This window comes from Microcaecilia unicolor, chromosome 5 (assembly GCF_901765095.1).
Source record: "Microcaecilia unicolor chromosome 5, aMicUni1.1, whole genome shotgun sequence".
In the NCBI taxonomy this organism is placed as follows: Eukaryota; Metazoa; Chordata; class Amphibia; order Gymnophiona; family Siphonopidae; genus Microcaecilia; species Microcaecilia unicolor.
Genome location: NC_044035.1, coordinates 173314771 through 173337117, shown reverse-complemented (window position 1 = coordinate 173337117; position 22347 = coordinate 173314771). Strand labels below are relative to the sequence as shown.

Sequence of the window (22347 nt, the reverse complement as noted above, 5' to 3'; positions counted from 1 at the left end):
TGGCTCTCTCATTCTCCCTGTCTCCTCAGCTCGAAACCTTGGGGTCATCTTTGACTCTTCTCTCTCCTTCTCTGCTCATATCCAGCAGATTGCCAAGACCTGTCATTTCTTTCTTTACAACATCCGTAAAATCTGCACCTTTCTTTCCGAGCACTCTACCAAAACCCTCATCCACACCCTTGTCACCTCTCGTTTAGACTACTGCAATCTGCTTCTTGCTGGCCTCCCACTTAGTCATCTCTCCCCTCTCCAGTCGGTTCAAAACTCTGCTGCCCGTCTCATCTTCCGCCAGGGTCGCTTTACTCATACTACCCCTCTCCTCAAGACCCTTCACTGGCTCCCTATCCGTTTTCGCATCCTGTTCAAACTTCTTCTACTAACCTATAAATGTACTCACTCTGCTGCTCCCCAGTATCTCTCCACACTCGTCCTTCCCTACACCGCTTCCCGTGCACTCCGCTCCATGGATAAATCCTTCTTATCTGTTCCCTTCTCCACTACTGCCAACTCCAGACTTTGCGCCTTCTGTCTCGCTGCACCCTACGCCTGGAATAAACTTCCTGAGCCCCTACGTCTTGCCCCATCCTTGGCCACCTTTAAATCTAGACTGAAAGCCCACCTCTTTAACATTGCTTTTGACTCGTAACCACTTGTAACCACTTGCCTCCACCTACCCTCCTCTCTTCCTTCCCGTTCACATTAATTGATTTGATTTGCTTACTTTATTTATTTTTTGTCTATTATATTGTAAGCTCTTTGAGCAGGGACTGTCTTTCTTCTATGTTTGTGCAGCACTGCGTACGCCTTGTAGCGCTATAGAAATGCTAAATAGTAGTAGTAGTAGTAATTCTGCCAGCTCGGACCTACTGCTCATCTCAGTACCAGCGAGACTCGTTGCCAGTGGGGCACAACCTCTGATCTGCAGTTAACTGTGAGTAAGCGTGCTTATTCCAATAAAGGACGTTTTCGGAGAGATTAGTCTTCAGGTGTCAACTGATGTGCCAATGTTATATAGCAGCAACAAGTCCTAGAGGCCTGCATGTATGCAGGTCCCTGGAGCACTTTTAGTGGGTACCGCAGTGCACTTCAGCCAGGTGGACCCAGGCCCATCCCCCCCCTACCTGTAACACTTGTGCTGGTAAATGGGAGGTCTCCAAAACCCAGTGTACCATGTAGGTGCCCCCTTCACCCCTAAGAGCTATGGTAGTGTTGTACATTTGTGGGTAGTGGGTTTTGGGGGAGGGGGGTTGGGTACTCAGCACCCGTAATAAGGGAGCTATGCATGTGGGAGCTGTTTCTGAAGTCCACCGCACTGACCTCTAGGGTGCCCAGTTGGTGTCCTGGCATATCGTTTTTGAGCTGGGCGTTTTTAGTTTCCATAATCGCTAAAAAAAGCAAACGCCCAGCTGAAAAACGTCCATTTTTTCGAAAATACGGTCTGTCCCGCCTCTTCAAGTACCCGTTTTTGGACATAGATGCCCATGGAGATAGGCGTTCACGTTCGATTATGCCCCTCTATAAGTCCTACAGTGATTCAGCCAAGTACCACAATTAAAATGTTCTCTGGGAGGGGCAATGTGAAACAAAGTCCAGGTTTTGCTAGTAATTTAATTTTTCTCCTTTAAGCCAAGTAACCAGATGTAATATGTTAGCCAATTGGATAGAGTATGTTTACTGATGTCTGCCCCCTTCTTGTTTGGATCAAAAGAAACAAAAAGCTGGGAGGACTTTCTATGAACTTTAGTCCACTCCAGATAGAAAGCTCACTTTCAATCCAAGGTTTGCAATGCACTTTCGCCAGGATGGGCAAGAGGTTTTGGGAAAACTGATGGTAGAACAATTGACTGACTAAGGTGGAAATCTGATACCACCTTCAGAAGGAACTTAGGATGTGCACGAAGAGCCACTGTTATGATGAAGCTTTGTTTAGGATGGATCAACTAACTGAGCTTGAAGCTCACTTGACAAAACCATCCAGGTCAAGAACTTCAGGTTACAAGTGACTAGTGGGCCAAAGGAAGCTTTCATAAGCTGAATGAGGATGACATTGAGGTCCCATGACACTGTGGGAAGTTTGATTGGGGGTATTGTTAGAAGCAAACCTCTCATGAATCGTACAACTAGAGGCTGTATTCAGATGGGCTTACCTTCCACACGATGATGGTAAGCACCAACTGCACTGAGGTGAACCCTTATGGAGTTGGTCTTGAGATTAGAGTCAGAAAGGTGCAGAAGGAATTCAAGCAGTTTTTGTGTAGGGCAGGGGAAAGGATCTAAGGACTTGCCTTCGTATCAGATGACAAACCTCTTCCACTTGAAACCGAATAACCTCCTAGTGGAATTGCTTTCAACTGTGCTATGCTATTCTGTTCTTTGTCTTTTCTGCACATGCTGCTGCTGTTACATTGGCTTATTGTCTCCCATATGAGACCCTGCCCTTAGTTCTGATCTGATGTGATATACTACTGCTGTCATACTGGATTACTGCCTTCCATCGGGATGCTACTGTGTTGACTGAGACCCCGTCCTTAGTTCCTACAGGATGTGACATTAGTACTGGGCTGTATAAACTGAAGTCTCCACTGTAGTATGCGCCTAAGGAGTGCGCTCAAGGAGCAGGTTGTGCTCCTTTGTGCGTGATTGAGTGCGCAAATAAAATTGAACGTTGTGTGCATGGTTTTCTTTGGGATTGTGCTTGCTAGTTTATAGTTCTTCAAGCAACACCTGTCCATGGCTAGTATTCCCTAGCTATGGAGGTGTCGGCCATCCTGTGCTCGCTCTGTGTGTAGGCCTCAGGTAAGGCAACTGTTGTCTGTTCCTATTTTCTATGGCTGCATTCCCTTATGATTGGGGTGTTAAATGTAAGAAGTAAACAATTTTTAGTTTGGGACCTCCTGCTTTCCTATACCTTAGACATATTGTGCCTTATTGAGACTTGGCTGACAGACAGTGGAGTTAGCCTATCTTGCTTAAGCAACGCCTGCATAGTTTTAATTTCTTTACCAAAATGAACTTAATAAAAGAGGAGGGGGTCTGGATGTTATTTTCTCTTTCCTCTTAAACATAAATCAAGGCCCTGCAATTGTGCTGCCCCATCTTGAGATTTTACAATTTTGAGTTTCATCTGTTTCTCAAATAGGTTTCTCCCTCCACCGGTCATAGCCTCTGCGTTTCATCTTTTACAGGCCTATATAACTCAATCAGCCTTTCTGAATTTAAATCCGCTAATTATAGGGGATCTAAATCTTCATTTAGATGATGTACCTGCCCATTTGTGAGAGACTTTAATGATCTTCTTCAGGATTTATCTCTATGCCGGCATGTAACCTCATTGACACACCAGAAAGGTCACCTTTTGGATGTTGTTCTTTCATTGACATCCTCTCCTTATAAATTCTTTGAACAGCCATCCTTACCCATGCCTTGGAAGGACCACTTTTTCTTGAGGTTCTGCCTCCAGCTCCCTTGAGTACTGTGTACATCAGCTCCTTCACGAATAAAGAGAGACTACTCTCTCCTTAGCTGCATTTGAATCATCCTTGACACTTCAGGTTGACCAATTTTCTAGATTATCTTTAGAAGATCAGGCTCTCTCTTGAAATAGGGCTCTTTCTATGGCATATAACCAGTTGGCCCCTGTGACTTTGCTCTCCTCTTCATGAGCTTGTCATCATTCAGAACCTTGGTATACTTCTGCTCTGTCTCTTCTTCACCGTCAGCTTAGACAGATGTTGGCGGAGGACTGGTTTATCCTCTGTACTGATTAAATATGAAAAAAACATGCATCTTATTATAAACAGGCTATTGTTCAAGCTAAATGGACATATTGTTCAGGTCAAATTCAGTGTACTCCCACCTCTGCTAAGCTTTATACTATTGTACGCTCTCCGACTGATCCTCCTATGCAATGTAATTCTGTTCTGTAATGAGTAGTGTATCTCGTCATCCTCTGGACAGTTTCTTCTCCTTGAGTTCTATCCTCTGCAAATGCACCAGCGCGACATCTTTTGGAAACTCTGGTAAACCTGCAGGGGGGTGGGCTTTGCAGCGACCCTTTACCTCCATATGCTTGACTACAGGACCTCGTGACCTGTTACCCTCTAGACTGATGAAGCTGTTTAGATCTCTATTGCTTCCCTATATTTATTCTATGGTTGTTACCTCTTTTGCCCAAGGTAGTGTTCCTGCATGTTGGAAATTAGCCTATGTCTTCCCTAGGTAGCAAACTACCGCCCAATAGTGCATTTGCTATTTCTTTCCAAATTTTTGGAGCAGATTGTCCGTCAGCAGCTGGAGGATTATCTAGACACTCAGGAGGCCCTATACCCACATCAGATAGGGTTCAGAAAGTGTTACAGCACTGAAACTTCTCTTTTAGGCCTAACTACCCATCTTATCCACTATCAAGCTGCCAAAGAAACTGCAGTCTTGATTTCCCTAGATCTAACAGTGGCCTTCAATCTAGTAGATCATGGCCTCCTTCTTGCTCAGTTACATAATGTAGGCATTCATGGTTTGGCTCTGGAGTGGTTGTGCTCCTATCTTACTAATAGATCATATATAGTAAAGATGAATGAAGATTGCTCCTCATCCTCTTCAATGCCTTGTGGAGTCCCGCAGGGATCTGTGTTTGCACCGCTCTTATTTAATTTTTTTCTGGCTCCTTTTTTAGCCTATATTGAACAGTTAGGCCTTATGCATATGCAGATGATGTTCAAATTTTGGCTTCGGTAGGTCTTGGGGATGCCAAATCCCTTGCTCTTCTGCATCAGAAATTAGATCAGATAACCTCTCATTGCTTTAAGTTGAATCTAGATAAATGTACTACTATTTTCTTTAGCACTACAGCAGCTAATCCTCCACCTCCACTCCTGTAAATGGTGGGATACATGCTCCCAATAGTTGATAGGGTACAAGTGTTAGGAGTGATCATGGATAGCTCACTGTCTTTCAGCTACATTACTCAGATTGTGAAGAGATACAACTTTAAACTGAGGAAGTTCTACAGTTCGATGTTTATTCACTGGTTCAGCTCTCTGAGTACTTGTGCAGGCTTTAATTATTTCTACATTAGATTATTGCAATGTTCTCTTGAGTGGCATGACTCAGTGACAGTTATGGCACCTGCAATTAGTGAAGAACGTGGAATTGGACGTATCGAGCATTTTACTCTTTAATTATGAGGTGCAACACTGGCTTCCTATTCATATCAAGTAAAATATAAGTTGTTAATGTTAATATTTAAGGTTCTTTCCTCTGGATTCCCACTTTATTTGTCTAGTTTTCTGTTGCCCTATACTCCCTCATGGACACTTCACTCCTCGTAACTCATTCCTCCATGATTAGAAACAAATGATTTAGTGTGCTGGCTCCCACGTTCTGGAACTCTCTTCCTTTAGACCTAAGTTTGAAGCAATTCCTTGATAATCTAGGTGCCTAGTTGCTGTTTGGTGGGGGAAGGGTGGTTGAGACACGTGCGGATCTCAACCTGCTGCGTCCCGAAGCCTGGCCCGACATGAGCTTCTTGTTAATAAATAATATGTGGCCAAATCTCAGTGAGGGTATCCTGTTTCCTAATGGGTCATCTCAACTGTTGTTATAATTTGCCTTGGGTAGCCTGTGACCTACTGCCCCTGACACAGCCCTTTGTACTGGCAAAACATGGCTATGTTGGGCATTTTATGTTGAACTTCTGGGAGCTTTAAATCTATTAATAAAGACTGTGGTTTTTTACAAGGTGTGCCTTGTTGTCTTACCTTCAGCAATGACTTAATTACTTTTCCTACCACCGACTTGAGACTCACCAGCCTGTACTTTCTCACTTCTTCCCCATCCTTATTTTTGTGAAGAGAAAACATTTGCTCATCTCCAATCCCACAGAACCTCTCTCGTCTCTAAAGATCTATTAAATAAATCATTCAGAGATTTTCTCTGAGCTCCCTCAGTATCCTGGGATGTATCCCATCCAGCCCCATAGCTTTGCCCACTTTCAGATTTTCAAGTTGATTATAAATGCTTTCTTCTGTGAACGGTGCAATATCCACTGCATTCCCAGATATACCCTTGGCAGATGACCGCTGTCCTTCACCGGGATTTTCTTACATGAATACTAAAGTATTTGTTTAGTACATTCACTTTATCCTTATCACTCTCCACATAGATGTTCTCAGCATCTTTCAGTCTTACAATTCCACTCCTAGCTTTTCTTCTTTTCCCAATTTATTTATGACATTTATATCCCACATTATCTCAAATAGGATTCAAGTTCAATGTGGCTCACAATATAACAAAAGTTGAACTGACAAGATGTTCTGATTACATAGAACAAAATATCTATCTATATACACAAAAATTACTAATAAAAGCATAACATGAAATCCTGATTGTAATACATAGGATAGAATGAGAATATGGAAAAAGTTATTGTTATTGCAAGTTTAGTTAAAGGGTTAGTTATTTATATTGTTAGACGTCGATCTTATCAAGTGAGTTTTCAGTAGTTATATGAGATAGTCTTCAGTTTGACGGAGTTGCTTGGGCAAAGAGTTCCATCTGGTTGTACTTTGGTATGAAAATCCAGCATTGTGGATAATTTTATATTTGATTTTATTACATTGAGGGAAGTGTGATACAAGAAAGTCTCTGGATGATTTTTTTAGCATTGCGTGTTGATAGCTCTATAAGATTCTGCATGGAAGATGGGGATGAACCATAAATTATTTGGTGGGTGAAAGCACATAATTTGAAAGTAATGCGTGAACTTATAGGTAGCCAGTGTAGTTTGAGTAGAAGCGGGGTCGCGTTGGAGTATCAGGTAGCTTTAAGTATAAGATGAGCTGCTGTGTTTTGAGCAGTTTGTAATTTTCTGATTAGTAAGATCTTAAGTCCTGCATAGACTGCATTGCAGTTATTAAATTTTGATAGTACCAAGGATTGAGTTAATGATCTGAAAATTGTGTTTTGAAAATAAAGGTCTTAATTTTTTAGTTTCCATGATGATTTGAATACATTAGATACTAATTTGGATACTTGTGGTTGAAATGAGAGATGTTGATCAATTATTATTCCCAGGATTTTCAAATTATGCTCCAGTGGATGTTTTGTTACCAATAGTAAAAGCAAACGAAGTAATTGGTTGGTGAGGGTTTGTTAGTATTAAGAATTTGGTTTTCTCCCTGTTAAGTTTCAGTTTGAAATCGTATGCCCATGATTCCATTAGGTCTAGGCCTGATTTTACATTGGTTACGATTTCTTCAATATCTTTGTCAAAAGCGACATAGATTGTAATATCATCGGCATACATGAAACAGTTGAAACCATTTGTTTCAAGTAGAAACCCAAGAGGTGCCATCATTATATTAAACACGATGGGGGAGAGAGGAGAGCCTTGTGGCACTCCGCAATTAGGGGACCAGGGAGCTGAGATGAGGCCTGACTGTTTTACTTGATAGAATCTAGAGGTAAGAAAGCCCTTGAACCACTGAAGAACATTACCGGATATACCAATATAATCTAACAGATTGAGTAGAATGTCATGGTCCACTGTATGAAATATATCTGAAAAAGGTCTTGTCATCCCTCTTTACATCTTTAGCTATTTTTTCTTCCACTTGTGCTTTCGATGCTTTGAGTTTAATCCGGTAATCTTTTCCATGATCCCTGTTGCATTCTTATGTATTTCTTATTTTTTCAGCCACTTGTTTAGAGAACCATATAGGCTTCCTGTTTCTCTTGTTTTTATTTTCCTTGTATAAAGATCTGTTGCCTTGTTTATAGCAACTTTCAGCTTGGACCACTGCCCTTCCACCTCTCATATGCCTACCCATGCAGTCAGCTTCTTCTTCAGTTATTCCCCCCTTTCCCCCAAAATCAGAATGTCTGAAATCCAGTACTTTAAGTTTTGTGTGTCTGCACTCAACCTTTGCTCTTATATCAAAGCATATTGTGTGATGATCACTATTGCTTAGGTGGGCACCTACCCAGATGATGGAAATACTTCCTCTATTTGTGAGCACTAGATCCAGAGTAGCCCTTCCCTCATGGGTTCTGTCACCATTTGTCTGAGTAGATTCCTGCATACCCTCCCCAAACAGAAAGCTCCTGTTGCAACCCCCCTCACCCCCAGTGAAGCCCTCCTATAAGAACACCCCAAACAGCCCCCCCAAAGTGTAAGCCCCATCCAGAATCCCCACCCCCCCAGTCTAAAAGGGACCCCCAAGCCCCCCCCCCCCCACCCTGCTGAAGGCTACATTACCCGAACCATACTGTAAATATTCCCTGGTGTCTAGTGGTGTATCCTGGGTGATATACTGCTCTTCTGTAGTGCAACCAAAATGGTTTACATATATTATATGCAGGTTCTTTCTTTGTCCCTAATCAGCTCACAATCTAAGTTGTTTTATTGTTTTTGGATTTTTTTGTACCTGGGCACTGAGGGTTAGGTGACTTGCCCAGGGTCACAACGAGCTCCTATTGTTATTTACAAAAAGGTACTACTTATACCCATAGATGATAGAATATAGTGCATAAACCACAGAAAAGAGAAGCTTAATCTTGGAGCGGTTCAGGTGATCCTTCAAAGTACACATTTACCCCTCTTCCAAATGCACTGACTTATGACATTTGTACACAAGCATCCAAAGCAAGGTTCAAAACAGGTTTTTTTAAACCAAACTTTTGATACCTATGCCTGTCAATGATGCGCCTTTTTGTTGACCCTTTATATTTACAATTGTTGTCCTTGACTATTTTTATTACATATTATTTTTAGTTAATTTGCAAACATCTGAGATATTCTATTTGAAATTTCAGTGATACAGCAAGAAGTTGTTACAATAAATAAAATAGAGATAGATAGATGACATGTGTGTGTGTTGTCAGCAGGTCCCCCTTCCGCTCCTTGGCCCAGGTCGACCCTGCTTAGCAGATATGCTTCAATGCTGATCTTTCTCCCTCGCAGCACCAGTTAATTCCAGTTCTTTGCCCCTTCAGCCACAGCTTCCTCGAGTGACTGCTCCTTTAGCTTGCCATTTAATGATAACCCCAACAAACGGACAAAAACTCCAGCAGTCTTATAATAAAGGGGTTCACTTTTATTTACATCAGTTCAGTTGTAGTAATTTCAGCAACACAGTACAACGATCTCACTTTAAAGTCTTTGACAAGTTTCAAGTTCACAATGCCAGAGATTTCCTGTTAATTTGCTGAGCATAGTCCAATGACCTCTAACACCATCGTCTTCTTCTTTTCAGTTAGTCATTAATTATCAGGTTAAACATCAGTCCCTTACAACACACAGTATTTAACTTCTCATACCCTTAACCTTCTTAATCACTTGCTGCCACAGGTTTCTTCACAGCTGCAGCAATTCTGTCTTCCCCCTTCCAGACAGTTGAGGAAATACCTTAGCCAATAAACTCCTCACCTTAGCACCAGCAGTCTGTGCAAATGCAGCCACCTCCATCCTCTCCTCTTCATTCTCCTCCCTTTTATCCCATTCCATCTCTTCTACCTCCTCACAGGGCTCCTTCAGCTGCTCTTCATCACCCTGATTAGAGTCCATCTCCCAATCCTGCTCCTCCCCCTCCACTTTCTGTGAGTCCTGTATTGGGTCAAGTGCATTGTGGGAATCGTGGTTCCTAGGCTCATCCCTTATTCTAATCGGTCTCTTGACCACCAGAGGGCGCGTTCCTCGTCTATAAGGGATTTGCAAATGTCTTTAAATCTCTCTCCGGGGCTGCTCTCGCTTTCCTTGAGGCCGTCTTCTCAGTAACCCCTTACACACCCCCATGCTAAAGTGATTGCTAGTGTCTTCCTCTGTCTCACTAGCAATCCAGGACAAGATGTCAGCATTCCCCAGCAATCTCCACGCTCTGTGTTCCACCCGGAAACGGTACGGCTGCAGGGCTAGATACCATCTTGTGAGACGGGCATTATTATCCTTCATGTGGCCCAACCATTTTAGGGGAGCATGATCAGTTACCAGAGTGAAAGACCGTCCATCCAGATAAAAGTGGCACATCTGGGTGGCCCACTTAGTGGCCAGACACTCCCGTTCGATAGTGGAATAGTGCCTTTCATGGGGTAGCAGTTTCTTACTTAGGTACACAAGAGGGTGTTCCTGTCCCTCATGTACCTGAGATAACACTGCGCCCAATCCCACCCCTGAGGCGTCTGCCTGCAACACAAACGGTTTGGAAAAATCTACAGCCCTCAGCAGTGGTTCCTGGCATAAGGATACCCTCAACTTATCAAAAGCAGCCCTACCCTCTGCATCCCATCGGATAGTATTCGAGGCAGTGTTTTTCAGTCGGTCGGTCAAAGGGGTTGCCAAAGAGGAAAAGTGGGGAATGAATCTGCGATAGTATCTGACAATTCCCAAAAATCGTCTCAACCCTTTTTTATTGACTGGACATACAAACTCCCGAATAACCGCAACCTTATCTAAAAGAGGGGTTATTTGGCCATTCCCCACCATGTACCCTAGGTATTTCACTTTTTGCTGACCAAAATAACATTTTTGGGGATTCCTGCCTGCCTAAAGGCTTAAAGCACGGCATGCACCCTCCGTATATGAGTGGGCCAGTCTTCACTATGAATCACCACATCATCCAGATAGGCTGCCACGTATTCTTGATGTGGACGCAGGACCTTGTCTAAGAGTCGCTGGCAGGATGCAGCGGCGGAGTTAAGACCAAACGGCATCCTCCTAAACTGGTATAGACCCAGAGGAGTAGCGAAGGCCGTTTTGGGCCGAGCCTCCGCCGTCAGGGGAATCTGCCAGTAGCCCTTGGTCAGGTCCAGTGTTGACAGGTACCTGACAGTTCCCAACCGGTCCAGCAGCTCGTCAATCCGTGGCATGGGATAAGCATCCGGAATTGACAGAGCATTGACCTGACGAAAGTCAATGCACAAAAGCCAGGTCCCATCCGCCTTTGGAACTAACACCACCGGACTCGACCAAGGGCTAAACGACTCTTCAATAACCCCGAATTCTAACATCTCCTTAATCTGCCAAATAATCTCCTGACGCTTGGGAGGCGAGAGCCGATAGGGTCTTTATTTCACCACTTTACCGGGCTCTGACAGTATATCATGTCTAACCAGGTGAGTTTTCCCGGGTCATGGGGTCAGTACATCCTGAAAGCTTGCCAAAAGGTCCTGCATCTCCTCTTTTTGCTGATCACCAAGAGTATCCGCGATCTGAGGCTCACTGGTCTGAAATATCTCTGTAATCTGAGGACCCAAATCGTTCTCTAGCTCCTTAACTTCCTGCCCCCACAAACACCTCCTCTCTAACCAGGGTTTCAGGACATTAACATGATAAGTCTGCACCTTTCCCCGCTCACCTCGTACCACACAGGTCACGGGCCCCAGTTTTCTTTCTACCGTAGCCGGCCCTCTCCAGCGACTAGTGAACTTATGAGGGGAATCTGGCACCAGTATCAGCACTTTATCCCCTACTAAGAAGTCCCTTCTTGTACTTCTCCTATCATAACAGACCTTCTGTGCACCTTGCTTTCTTTCCAGCTGCTGTTGGGCGCACTCCCTTAACCTATATAAACGCCCTCTTAAATCCCCCAGGTAATCAGAGACCCCTGTACCCTGCTCCTCAGGGGGTACCCACTTTTCCCTTAGTATATCCAGCACCCCCCGGGGTGCACACCCATACATTAGCTCGAATGGGGAAACACCCAAGGAGGCCTGAATACTTTCCCGATAAACATAAAGGGCAAATGGAAGCAATAAGTCCCACTCCTCATGGTGAGCCCCCAAACCACGCCTTAACATCATTTTCAGAGTCTTGTTAAAACGCTCAACAAGACCATTGGTCTGCGGATGATAAGCAGCCGCCCAAAGGTGACGGATCCCAAAGGCCTCCCATACCTGTGCTAGTGTACATGAGAGAAAGTTCGTTCCCCTATCTGTCAACACTTCCTTCGGGAACCCCACCTCACAAAAGATACAGATCAGATGAGAAGCGATCACTTTTGCTGAGGTTTTCCGGAGGGGCACCACCCATGGATACCGAGTGGCCATATCCACTACCACCAAGATATAGGAAAAAAACCCTTTTAGATTTTAGTATTGGGCCGATCATGTCCATAGCCAGACGCGCTATAGGGGATCCTATACGAGGAAGAGGACATAAGGGCCCTCTCTCCGGGCTATGTTCGGACACCTTTTGGCATTGAGCACAGGAGTTACAAAACTGCTCCACCCCCTTATACACCCCAGGCCAGTAAAAGCGATATAACACCTGCGTAAGATTATTCTGTGCCCCTTTGTGTCCCCCCAAGGGGTGATCATGGGCAAGCCTCATAATCAGCTCCCGAAACCCACGAGGGATTACTAATTGTTTTTGAACTCTACGCTCTGGCCCTAAGAGAGCCACCCGAAACAATAATCCTTTGCCCACTATGAAATGAGGAAAAGTATTTTCACCCTCCTGTCCTGCCCGCTCCCAGGCATATTTTAGGGTATCATCCGCTCCCTGCTCCCTAGCAAAATGAGGGAACCTCTCTAGTACCCCCGACGCATCCTCTGGGAACTCCTCCTGCCTATTCAGATCCCCCCTTCTCTGTAACTGGGTCCTCTTCTTCTGACAGGACCCTTTTCTTTTTTTTCCCGAAGCCCCAAAGAGATCTAGGTGGTACGGGGAAACTTGTGGCAAGGACACCCCTGATCCCCCTTGCCTGTTGTTCCTGTGCTCTAGTAGTGACCCAACCTTCCTTACTCCTTAAATACTGCGCAAAAGTAACACAGTCCTCCCCAGAATTAAGTCCTGGGGAAGCCGCGGAAGTACGGCCACCCATATTTCTTGAATACCAGTGGAATCCTTAATTTCTACTAGGTGCATGGGGTATCGTGAAGTGGCCCCATGTATGCACTGAATTGAGACCAGCCTACTCCCTCCTTTTATCTTTTCCCCAATTCAGTCCCATAGGGATTGCGAACACATAGTTTGATCCGCCCCCGAATCCAAGAGCCCCTCCACGGGTATGCCTCCAATCTCCACCCACTGAGTGAAGCGGGGCTCAGGATGTGGGTTAGAGCGTGAAGTGAACCCCAACTTGGCCCTGCAGTCCCTTCGCAGATGTCCCTGCTGCCCACACGGATAACATTGTCTTACTTCACTGCTCCCAGCTTCCTTGTGTCCCTGGAAACCCCTAAGAGGTTTATTTTTCAACCCATGACCAACCTCCCTGTTCCCTCCAGAGCACTGGGACGCTAAGTAACATTCCATACCCTTTATTACTGCTTCCAATGTATCACATCCTCTCCTTATCAGGTCTATTTTTATTACTTCAGGTAAAGCTTCCAAAAACTGTTCTAGGACCAGTTCTTGCATAACTTGTAACACTGACCTCTTGTCAGGTTCCACCATTTGTTCGCCAGGTCCATTAATTTCTGTGCGAGGGCTCTCGGAGTGTCCCCCTCTGTCCACCTCCAGCTCTTGAACCTCCTACGATAGGTGTGCTTACTCACTCCATACCTGTCCAGAATAGCACCTTTCAAACGCTCATAGTCCACAACCTCAGCAGGGGATAAACCCCTGAAAGCAGCCAAGGCCGCTCCTGATAATGCTGGAGCCAGACGAATAGTCCACTGTTCCAGGGGCCAACCCGCTGCTACTGCCACCCTCTCAAAGGTACCCAAATAGTCCTCGATGTCATCTCCTGGTGCCAGCTTACCCCAAGGCAGCCAATTCACTGTCCCAGGTTCTCCAACGCCACAAGTCCCTCCAGTTGCCACTTCCTCCACACTAGGAACCACTCTCCTTGGTATCCCTCCAGCCCTCAACATCTCTTGCAACAAATCAAAAAGGGGCTGTTGCTGTGCCCGAGTCGCCGTCAAAGAGTCCTCATGCTGAGCTTGGGCAGCCGCCAAAGAATTCTCATGCTGAGCTTGGGAAGCCACCAAAGAGTTCTCATGCTGAGCTCGGAAAGCCGCCAAAGAGTCCTCCATGAACTTTTGGGCCATCTCCTGCTGTTTTTGGAATTGGTGAGCCATAAAGGACATCAGCTCCTTAGGATCCATCATCTTAGGTGATTAATGACCTGGAAAACAGAGAAGACAAGACCCAAGTGCTGCTCTCTCCAAATTCCACACAGAAAGACCAACTCCATTTACACAACGTACAATCCCTCCCTGAGTTTGGTATATGCTTACCACAGCCCAGAGAGTTCACACTTTTCCAGCGGGACTTCACATTATCCCACCACTGCCACCACTTATGTCAGCAGGTCCCCCTTCCGTTCCTTGGACCAGGTCAACCCTGCTTAGCAGATATGCTTCAATGCTGATCTTTCTCCCTCGCAGCACCGGTTATTTCCAGTTCTTTGCCCCTTCAGCCACAGCTTCCTCGAGTGACTGCTCCTTTAGCTTGCCATTTAATGATAACTCCAACAAACGGACAAAAACTCCAGCAGTCTTATAATAAAGGGGTTCACTTTTATTTACATCAGTTCAGTTGTAGTGACTTCAGCAACACAGTACAACGATCTCACTTTAAAGTCTTTGACAAGTTTCACGTTCACAATGCCAGACAGAGATTTCCTGTTAATTTGCTGAGCATAGTCCAATGACCTCTAACACCATCTTCTTCTTTTCAGTTAGTCACTAATTATCAGGTTAAACATCAGTCCCTTACAAAACACAGTATTTAACTTCTCATACCCTTAACCTTCTTAATCACTTGCTCCCACAGGCTTCTTCCCAGCTGCATCAATTCTGTCTTCCCCCTTCCAGACAGTTGATGAAATACCTTAGCCAATAAACTCCTCACCTTAGCACCAGCAGTCTGTGCAAATGCAGCCACCTCCATCCTCTCCTCTTCATTCTCCTCCCTTTTATCCCATTCCATCTCTTCTACCTCCTCACAGGGCTCCCTCAGCTGCTCTTCATCACCCTGATTAGAGTCCATCTCCCAATCCTGCTCCTCCCCCTCCCTGTGAGTCCTGTATTGGGTCAGGTGCATTGTGGGAATCGTGGTTCCTAGGCTCATCCCTTATTCTAATCGGTCTCTTGACCACCAGAGGGCGTGTTCCTCGTCTATAAGGGATTTGAAAATGTCTTTTAATCTCTCTCCGGGGCTGCTCTCGCTTTCCTTGAGGCCGTCTTCTCAGTAACCCCTTACAGTGTGCAGGAAAATCACTGCATATATACCACCACCTATGAATATATCTTCCTTGTGACATCACTCTTTTTTTTGGCATATGTTCATTTCTTACATGGCCTTTATACTATATGTACTGCCATTTCAGGATATGCATTCATTTGAATTAACATTCCCATGTTGCTGAATGTCATTTTCAAATGTTTTTCATGTGTTGGTAATAGTGCACACTCTTCTGAAAATGTGTGCACTTTTTGCAAAGAATGCATGCTATTCACAAAGAGGGTGCACTCTTTCTAGTGTGTGCATGAGCAAGCCTCATGCATATGCTAATAGTATACACACTTGTATACAGCAATGGGAGAGGCAAATAGTGCATACTCTTTTGAAAGAGTACACTTTCAAAAAGTATTTATTTCCATAAATTGTGTAATCTGCCAATATGGGAGAAAAATTCAAAATTTTGGCAGAGTATGTAAAAACATAAAATATAAGTAATAGCAGACCACAAAATGTTAAATCACAACTTATTAGTCACTATATAATATAATAATTCACACCTCCAACGTTCTGAAGCTGACTCCGTGGCAGCGTGGCAGTGAAGCCGTGTAGTGTTTGTAGGGTTCGTAATCGCCCAGCCCTCGAGGGAACTCTGTATAGTTGCCAGCTCCCGCGCCTCCCTCCCTCTCTCTCTCTGCCCTCCAAGCACGACCTGTCCTCAGGCAGCCCCTCGCCTTCCTAAGTGCTGGCTGTATTTTAAAAATTCATACCTTGGGGTGCGGCGTCCACAGTGAAGGCGCTTCACACTGCCTTTGCATGTGTCTCAGTTCTGCCTCTGGTCCCGCCATTCCGGAAACAGGAAATGAGGGCGGGACCAGAGGCAGAGCTGAGACACATGCGAAGGTGTGGAAGTCGGAGGAGAGGGGGGGCATGGACCTTGGAGGGAGAGAGGAAGGGAGGGGGCATCCTGCAAGTCGAAGGGGAGGGGGGTCGTCCTGGAACTCGAAGGGGAGGGGGGTCATTCTGGAACTCGGAGGGGAGGGAGGGGGTCCTGAAACGCAAAGGGGAGGGGAGGGAGGGGGCCTGGAACTCAAAGGGGAGGGGGGCCTGGAACTCGGAGGGCACACAGAAAGAGAGGTAGGGAAGGAGGCTGGAACTCAGAGGGGAGAGAGATGGAGGGAGGGGGGGCCCTGGATATGGGTAGATGGAGGAGAGGCCAGGGAAGAACGCAGAGTTGATGCACATGTAGTGTGGGAGGGCAAGTGACAGAGGAGAATTGCTGCACCACAGTGGATGGAGGGGGCAGGGGAGAGATGCTGCACATGGATGGATGAAGGGGGCAGGGCACAGAGGACATTTGCTGCATATGGATGAATGCAGGGAAGAGAGCATAATTGGTGCACATGGGACACACACTACACTCTCTCTCTCACTCACACAGACAGACACACACATTCTGTCTCTCTCTCAATCACACACTCTCTCTCTCTGACACATACTCATTCACTCTCTGACACATATACTAACAGTTCCCTTAAAAACATAATTGCCATTAGAGGACAACCTTGTTAGCGCCCGTTTCATTTCTTTCAGAAACGGGCCTTTTTTACTAGTAACCTAATAAATCTGACAAAAAACACAATGAACACGTCAATGAATCACCTATTCTAGGCTAGCTTTACATGCAGGAACCTAAACGTCTATTTTGCTACCTAAATGACATATAAAAAGTTATTATAAATATGAAGGGGTTAATATTCATCTGGTCTTATCTAGGTAGGAGGCTCCTACAAAGATCAGTCCTGCTGACCGGGCCATATCTGGTTTTAAGCGGCACTTCCCCAATAGTGCTGCTGACAGCAGACCTACAGCACTATCCCAGTTAGGACCAAAGAGATCCTGGTGGTCTGGGATGGAATCAGAGCAGGCCCAGAAGTCATCCAGGTACATTCAATGTCTGTGCCCAAATAAATAACCAGTCATGTTGAACCATGTCATTTCACAATTTGACTATTGTAACTATATTTTTGCCGGTCTCCCAAAATGCTCAATCAAATGTCTTCAACTTACTCAATCGATCGCTGTTAAAGTACTCCACAAATGCAGCCACTTTGACTACATCACTCCCCTCCTTTGCTATGAATACTGGCTTCCTATTGGTGCATGAATGAAATACAAGATTCTTCTGCTGCTTTATAAATCCCTCCGTCCCTATGCTCCCCTCTACCTCAACAATCATCTCATCCCCTACACACCCATCTAATAATGCCTTTGGATCAGCTAACCAGAACTTACTCACTTTACCTCTCCCTTCCGTCCTCCATCTCAACCTATCATGAGATTCTGCCTTCAGATACATCAGGCCAAAACTCTGAAACAACCTCCAATGTCATATCAGAACTCAGCCATCCATCATTTGTTTCAAGGAAGCACTTAGGACCCCCACTTTTACCAAGCTGCTACAAAAGGAGGCCAGCGTTGGTGTAGGTGTGTGTTTTGCACGCGCGCCAAGGCCACCTTTTACTTCAGCTGGTAAAAAGGAAGTCTTGCTTTCCTACAAGAGATGGCCATGAGGTAAGTAAAGCACTTGTCGCGCAGCCATTTTTGTAGCGCCGGAAATCATAGCATGCTAGGGATGGGAAGTACTGCCGGGCTGCTGCGGTACTTCCTGTATAGCGAATGGTAAGCCCATGTTGGGCTTACCACCTCTTAGTAAAAGGAGCCCTTGAAACCCACCTTTTTGTAGAATTTTTCCCCACCCCCTGCATAACTACCTCTCTTCACTCCTTTTTTTTCACCTTCTTTTTGTCTTCTTTTTTTCCCCCTTCCTCTGTTTTTTTGTTTTAATTTGTAAACTGCTTTGATGCTTACATCTAGGCCAATTAGCAGCATTTCAAGTGCAATGAATAAATAAAACATAGTTCTAACTATGCTCGGTTAGTTATCTGGGTACAACATTGAAAGTTGGCCATACTCGAATAACTTCTGAGCGCTACAAAAAACACCCAGATATTCACTGCTAGTTCCTGTATAGGGTCCAGCACTGAATATCTGGGACTAATTCAGCCGGTGGTGACCTGCGTTTAAGAAAATGTTAACAGCTGCCAGTTGAATATTGACAAGAAATTAGAGCAGAACACATAGACACAGTGATCTCATCAGCCTTTGTGCCTTTTTAAGGTAGGGTACTGATTGCTTATTTTTCAGAGGAATAACATGGCTTGTCATTTGTGTTGTGGAGAATTCTGATGTTAAACCTGTTTTGTGCATACTGTACCTAACAGATTTGTTGCTTTGCACCTGCTCTGCAGGTTCAGCAGAGAAAGACTTACGTTCCCCAGAGTGAAACCTGAAAAACAGAAAAAGCATGAAATCATAAAATATTTATTTCTCATTTATAGCCTGCTTATTGACTAAGTGGATAACAATAAAAACATTCACAATTTAAAATAAACATACAAACATATACCAGACACAATTCAGCACTGAATCACAACTCCATACCCTATCTCCGACATATGCTTGTAAAAATAAGTGTGTTTTCAGCTTTTTCTTAAATACAAGCAAAAATGACAAAAGGCACAAACTGCCAGATAATTTGTTGTACAATAAAGGCCTAATTATGGACAAAGCACTGTCACAAGTGTTTGAGTAATGAACTCTCGCTAGTGAGGGCAACATCAATTGCCATGTCCCCGCAGATCTAAGGAAATGGACTGGATCATAAATCTGGAGAACTTCCTTGAAGCACATAGGAGCTGTGCCAAAATCAGTATCAGCAATTTAAATTGTACTCTAAATCACACTGAGAGTCAATGTAAGGCTTTTGTTGACCACGAAACATGATCACATCTCCTTAATCCCATAATCAAACGTATTTGAAGCATGCTATACCACCTGAAGAGCCCTACAACACGACTGAGACAAGCCCAAATATAAGCTGTTACAATAATCTAATTTTGACAAAATGAGACTTTGAACAACAATTTGAAAATTAGACCTTGGAGTGGAGGAGTGGCCTAGTGGTTAGGGTGGTGGACTTTGGTCCTGAGGAACTGAGTTCAATTCCCACTTCAGGCACAGGCAGCTCCTTGTGACTCTGGGCAAGTCACTTAACCCTCCATTGCCACATTGAGCCTGCCATGAGTGGGAAAGCACAGGGTACAAATGTAACTTAAAAAAATTGTTTTGATCTTACTTGGGACATATAAAGGTGCATAATCGAATGGGGGCACACATCTATAAGGGTGGCCATCTCTAATGACGGCCCCGTAAAGCGGCCATCTTTCGTTTCGATAATACTGTCAGAACGGCCAAATCTCAACATTTGGGCCGCCCTTAGAGATGGCCGCCATTGGTTTTCGCCAATAATGGAAACTAATGCCGGCCATCTCAAAACCGGCCAAATCCAAGCCATTTGGTTGTGGGAGGAGCCAGCATTTGTAGTGCACTGGTTCCCCTCACGTGCCAGGACACCAACTGGGCACCCTAGGGGGCACTACAGTGGACTTCACAAATTGATCCCAGGTGCATAGATCCCTTACCTTGTGTGATGAGCCCCCCAAACCCCACAACTGTACAACACCACCATAGCCCTTAAAAGGTAACGGGGGGCACCTAGATGTGGGTACAGTGGGATTCAGGTGGATTTTGGAGGGCTCCCATTTACCACCACAAGTGTAACAGGTAGGGTGGGGGATGGGCCTGAGTCCGCCTGCCTGAAGTGCACTGCAGTACCCACTAAAAACTGCTCCAGGGACCTGCATAGTGCTGTGATGGAGCTGGGTATGACATTTGAGGCTGGCATAGAGGCTGGCAAAAAAATGTTTTTTAATTTTTTTTTGGGTGGGAGGGAGTTGGTGACCACCGGGGGAGTAAGGGGAGGTGATCCCCGATTCTCTCCGGTGGTCATCTGGTCAGTTCGGGCACCTTTTCAAGGCTTGGTCGTGAACAAAAAGGCACCAAGTAAAGTCGGCCAAATGCTTGTCAGGGCCGGCCTTCTTTTTTCCATTATCGGACGAGGACAGCCATCTCTTAACCACGCCCCCGTCCCGCCTTCGGTACACTGTCGATACGCTCCCTTGAACTTTGGCCAGCCCTGCGACGGAAAGCAGTTGAGGCTGGCCAAAATCGGCTTTCGATTATGCCAATTTGGCCGCCATTAGGAGAAGGGCGCCCATCTCCCAATTTGTGTCGGAAAATGGCCGCCCTTCTCCTTCAAAAATAAGCTGGGTAGCTGTTAAAAACAAGCTTAGACAACTTTAGCCGCCTCAGCTCTTAAAATTAGTTGTTCTGTCTTTGCTAAATTTAGTAGAAGAAGAGAATGACCAAGAAGATGAAGAAGGCACGCTTTATTAAAATAACCCAATGTGGCCACATTTCGCTATGGCAGACTGCTTCAGGGGAAGTGACTAAAGGGAATTGTAAAAACACACTAAAGAACATAAGAACCTAAGTGTTGCCATACTGGGACAGACCAAAGGTCCATCAAGCCCAGTATCCTGTTTCCAACAATGGCAAATCCAGGATACAAGTACCTGGAAGATCCCAAAACAGCACACTTTTATACTGCTTATCCTAGAAATAAGCAGTGGATTTTCCCCAAATCCTTCTTAATAATGATTATGGACTTTTCTTTTCAGAAGTTATCCACACCTTTTTTAAACCCTGCTAAGCTAACGGCTTTTACCACATTCTCTGGCAACAAATTCCAGAGTTTAATTACACATTGACTGAAGAAATATTTTCTCCAATTTGTTTAAAATTTACAACTTAATAGTTTCATTGTGTGTCCCCTAGTCCTAGTATTTTTGGAAAGAGTAAACAAGCGATTCACGTCTACTCATTCTATTCCACTCATTATTTTATAGACCTCTATCATATCTCCCCTCAGCCATCTCTTCTCCAAGTTGAGAAGCCCTAGCCACTTTAGCCTTTCCTCATAAGGAAGTTGTCCTATCCCCTTTATCATTTTAATCGCCCTTCTCTGTACCTTTCTAATTCCACTATATCTATTTTAAGATGTGGTAACCAGAATTGAACACACTATATGAGGTGTGGTCGCACCAAGGAGCAATACAAAGGCATTATAACATTCTCATTTTTGCTTTCCATTCCTTTCCTAATAGTACCTAATATTGTATTTGCTCTTTGAGCAGGGACTGTCCCTCTATGTAAATTGTACAGCGCTGCGTAACCCTAGTGGCACTCTAGAAATGTTAAGTAGTAGTAGTATTAGTCGCCGCTGCACACTGAGCAGAGGGTTTCAACGTATCATCAACAATGACATCTAGATCTCTTTCCTGGTCAGTGACTTCTAATGTGGAATCTTGCATCACGTAGCTATAGTTTGAGTTCCTCTTTCCCAAATATATCACTTTGCACTTGCTCACATTAAATGTCATCTGCCATTTGGGTGCCCAGTCTCCCAGTCTTGTGAGGTCCTCTTGGAATATTTCACAATCCTCTTGCGATTTAACAACTTTGAATAACTTTGTGTCAGCAAATTTAAGTACCTTACTAGTTATTCCCTTCTCTAGATCATTTATAAATACGTTAAAAAGCAGCAGTCCCAGCACAGATCCCTGGGAAACCCCACTATTTACCCTTCTCCATTGAGAATACTAACCATTTAACCCTACTGTTTTAACTAGTTTTTAATCCACAATATGACATTACCTCCTATCCCATAACTCTCTAATTTTCTCAGGAGTCTTTCTTGAGGTACTTTGTCAAATGCCTTTTGAAAATCCAGATACACAATACTAACCAGCTCATCTTTATCCACATGTTTGTTCACCCCTTCAAAGAAATGTAGTAGATTGGTAAGGCAAGATTTCCCTTCACTAAATCCATGTTGCCTTTGTCTCATTAATCCATGCTTATGCATATTGTTACCACCCCTCTCAGCTGGACTGTAGTGATGTGCTCCCAGATACTTGATTGTTGTAGCCGTGGCAAATATCCAGGGAACACACACTCACAGCCGAGGGAGTGGAACAAATAAACTAACCTCGTCCTTTACTCTCAAAGAATAAAGGAGGAAAAGAAGCTAAATTTAGGATTTGTTCCTGAACTGGAAGAACCGCACCTCCAGATTTGCAAATTATCTTTTTCTTTATTGAATACAAATGCAAACAAATTTTCATTCAAATAAACTCAATTTCACAATTAGTGTGTGGCTTAATAGAACTGCAATAACATATTCAACATTCGAATGCAGTTTTACA

General features: G+C 44.4%; 1 protein-coding gene across 1 annotated transcript in view; it reads right to left on the bottom strand.

Annotated features, from left to right (window-relative positions):
* HYDIN (HYDIN axonemal central pair apparatus protein) overlaps positions 1-22347 on the bottom strand; it is a 2443906-nt gene that overhangs the window by 1595090 nt on the left and 826469 nt on the right. Inside the window, exons 30-35 of the mRNA XM_030205004.1 lie at positions 18396-18467; positions 14789-14960; positions 13368-14043; positions 11137-11294; positions 10603-10893; positions 9425-9601 (exon numbers count right to left, since the gene is read on the bottom strand). Coding sequence (XP_030060864.1) covers positions 9425-9601; positions 10603-10893; positions 11137-11294; positions 13368-14043; positions 14789-14960; positions 18396-18467 — 1546 coding nt within the window. The remainder of the gene's footprint in view (positions 1-9424; positions 9602-10602; positions 10894-11136; positions 11295-13367; positions 14044-14788; positions 14961-18395; positions 18468-22347) is intronic.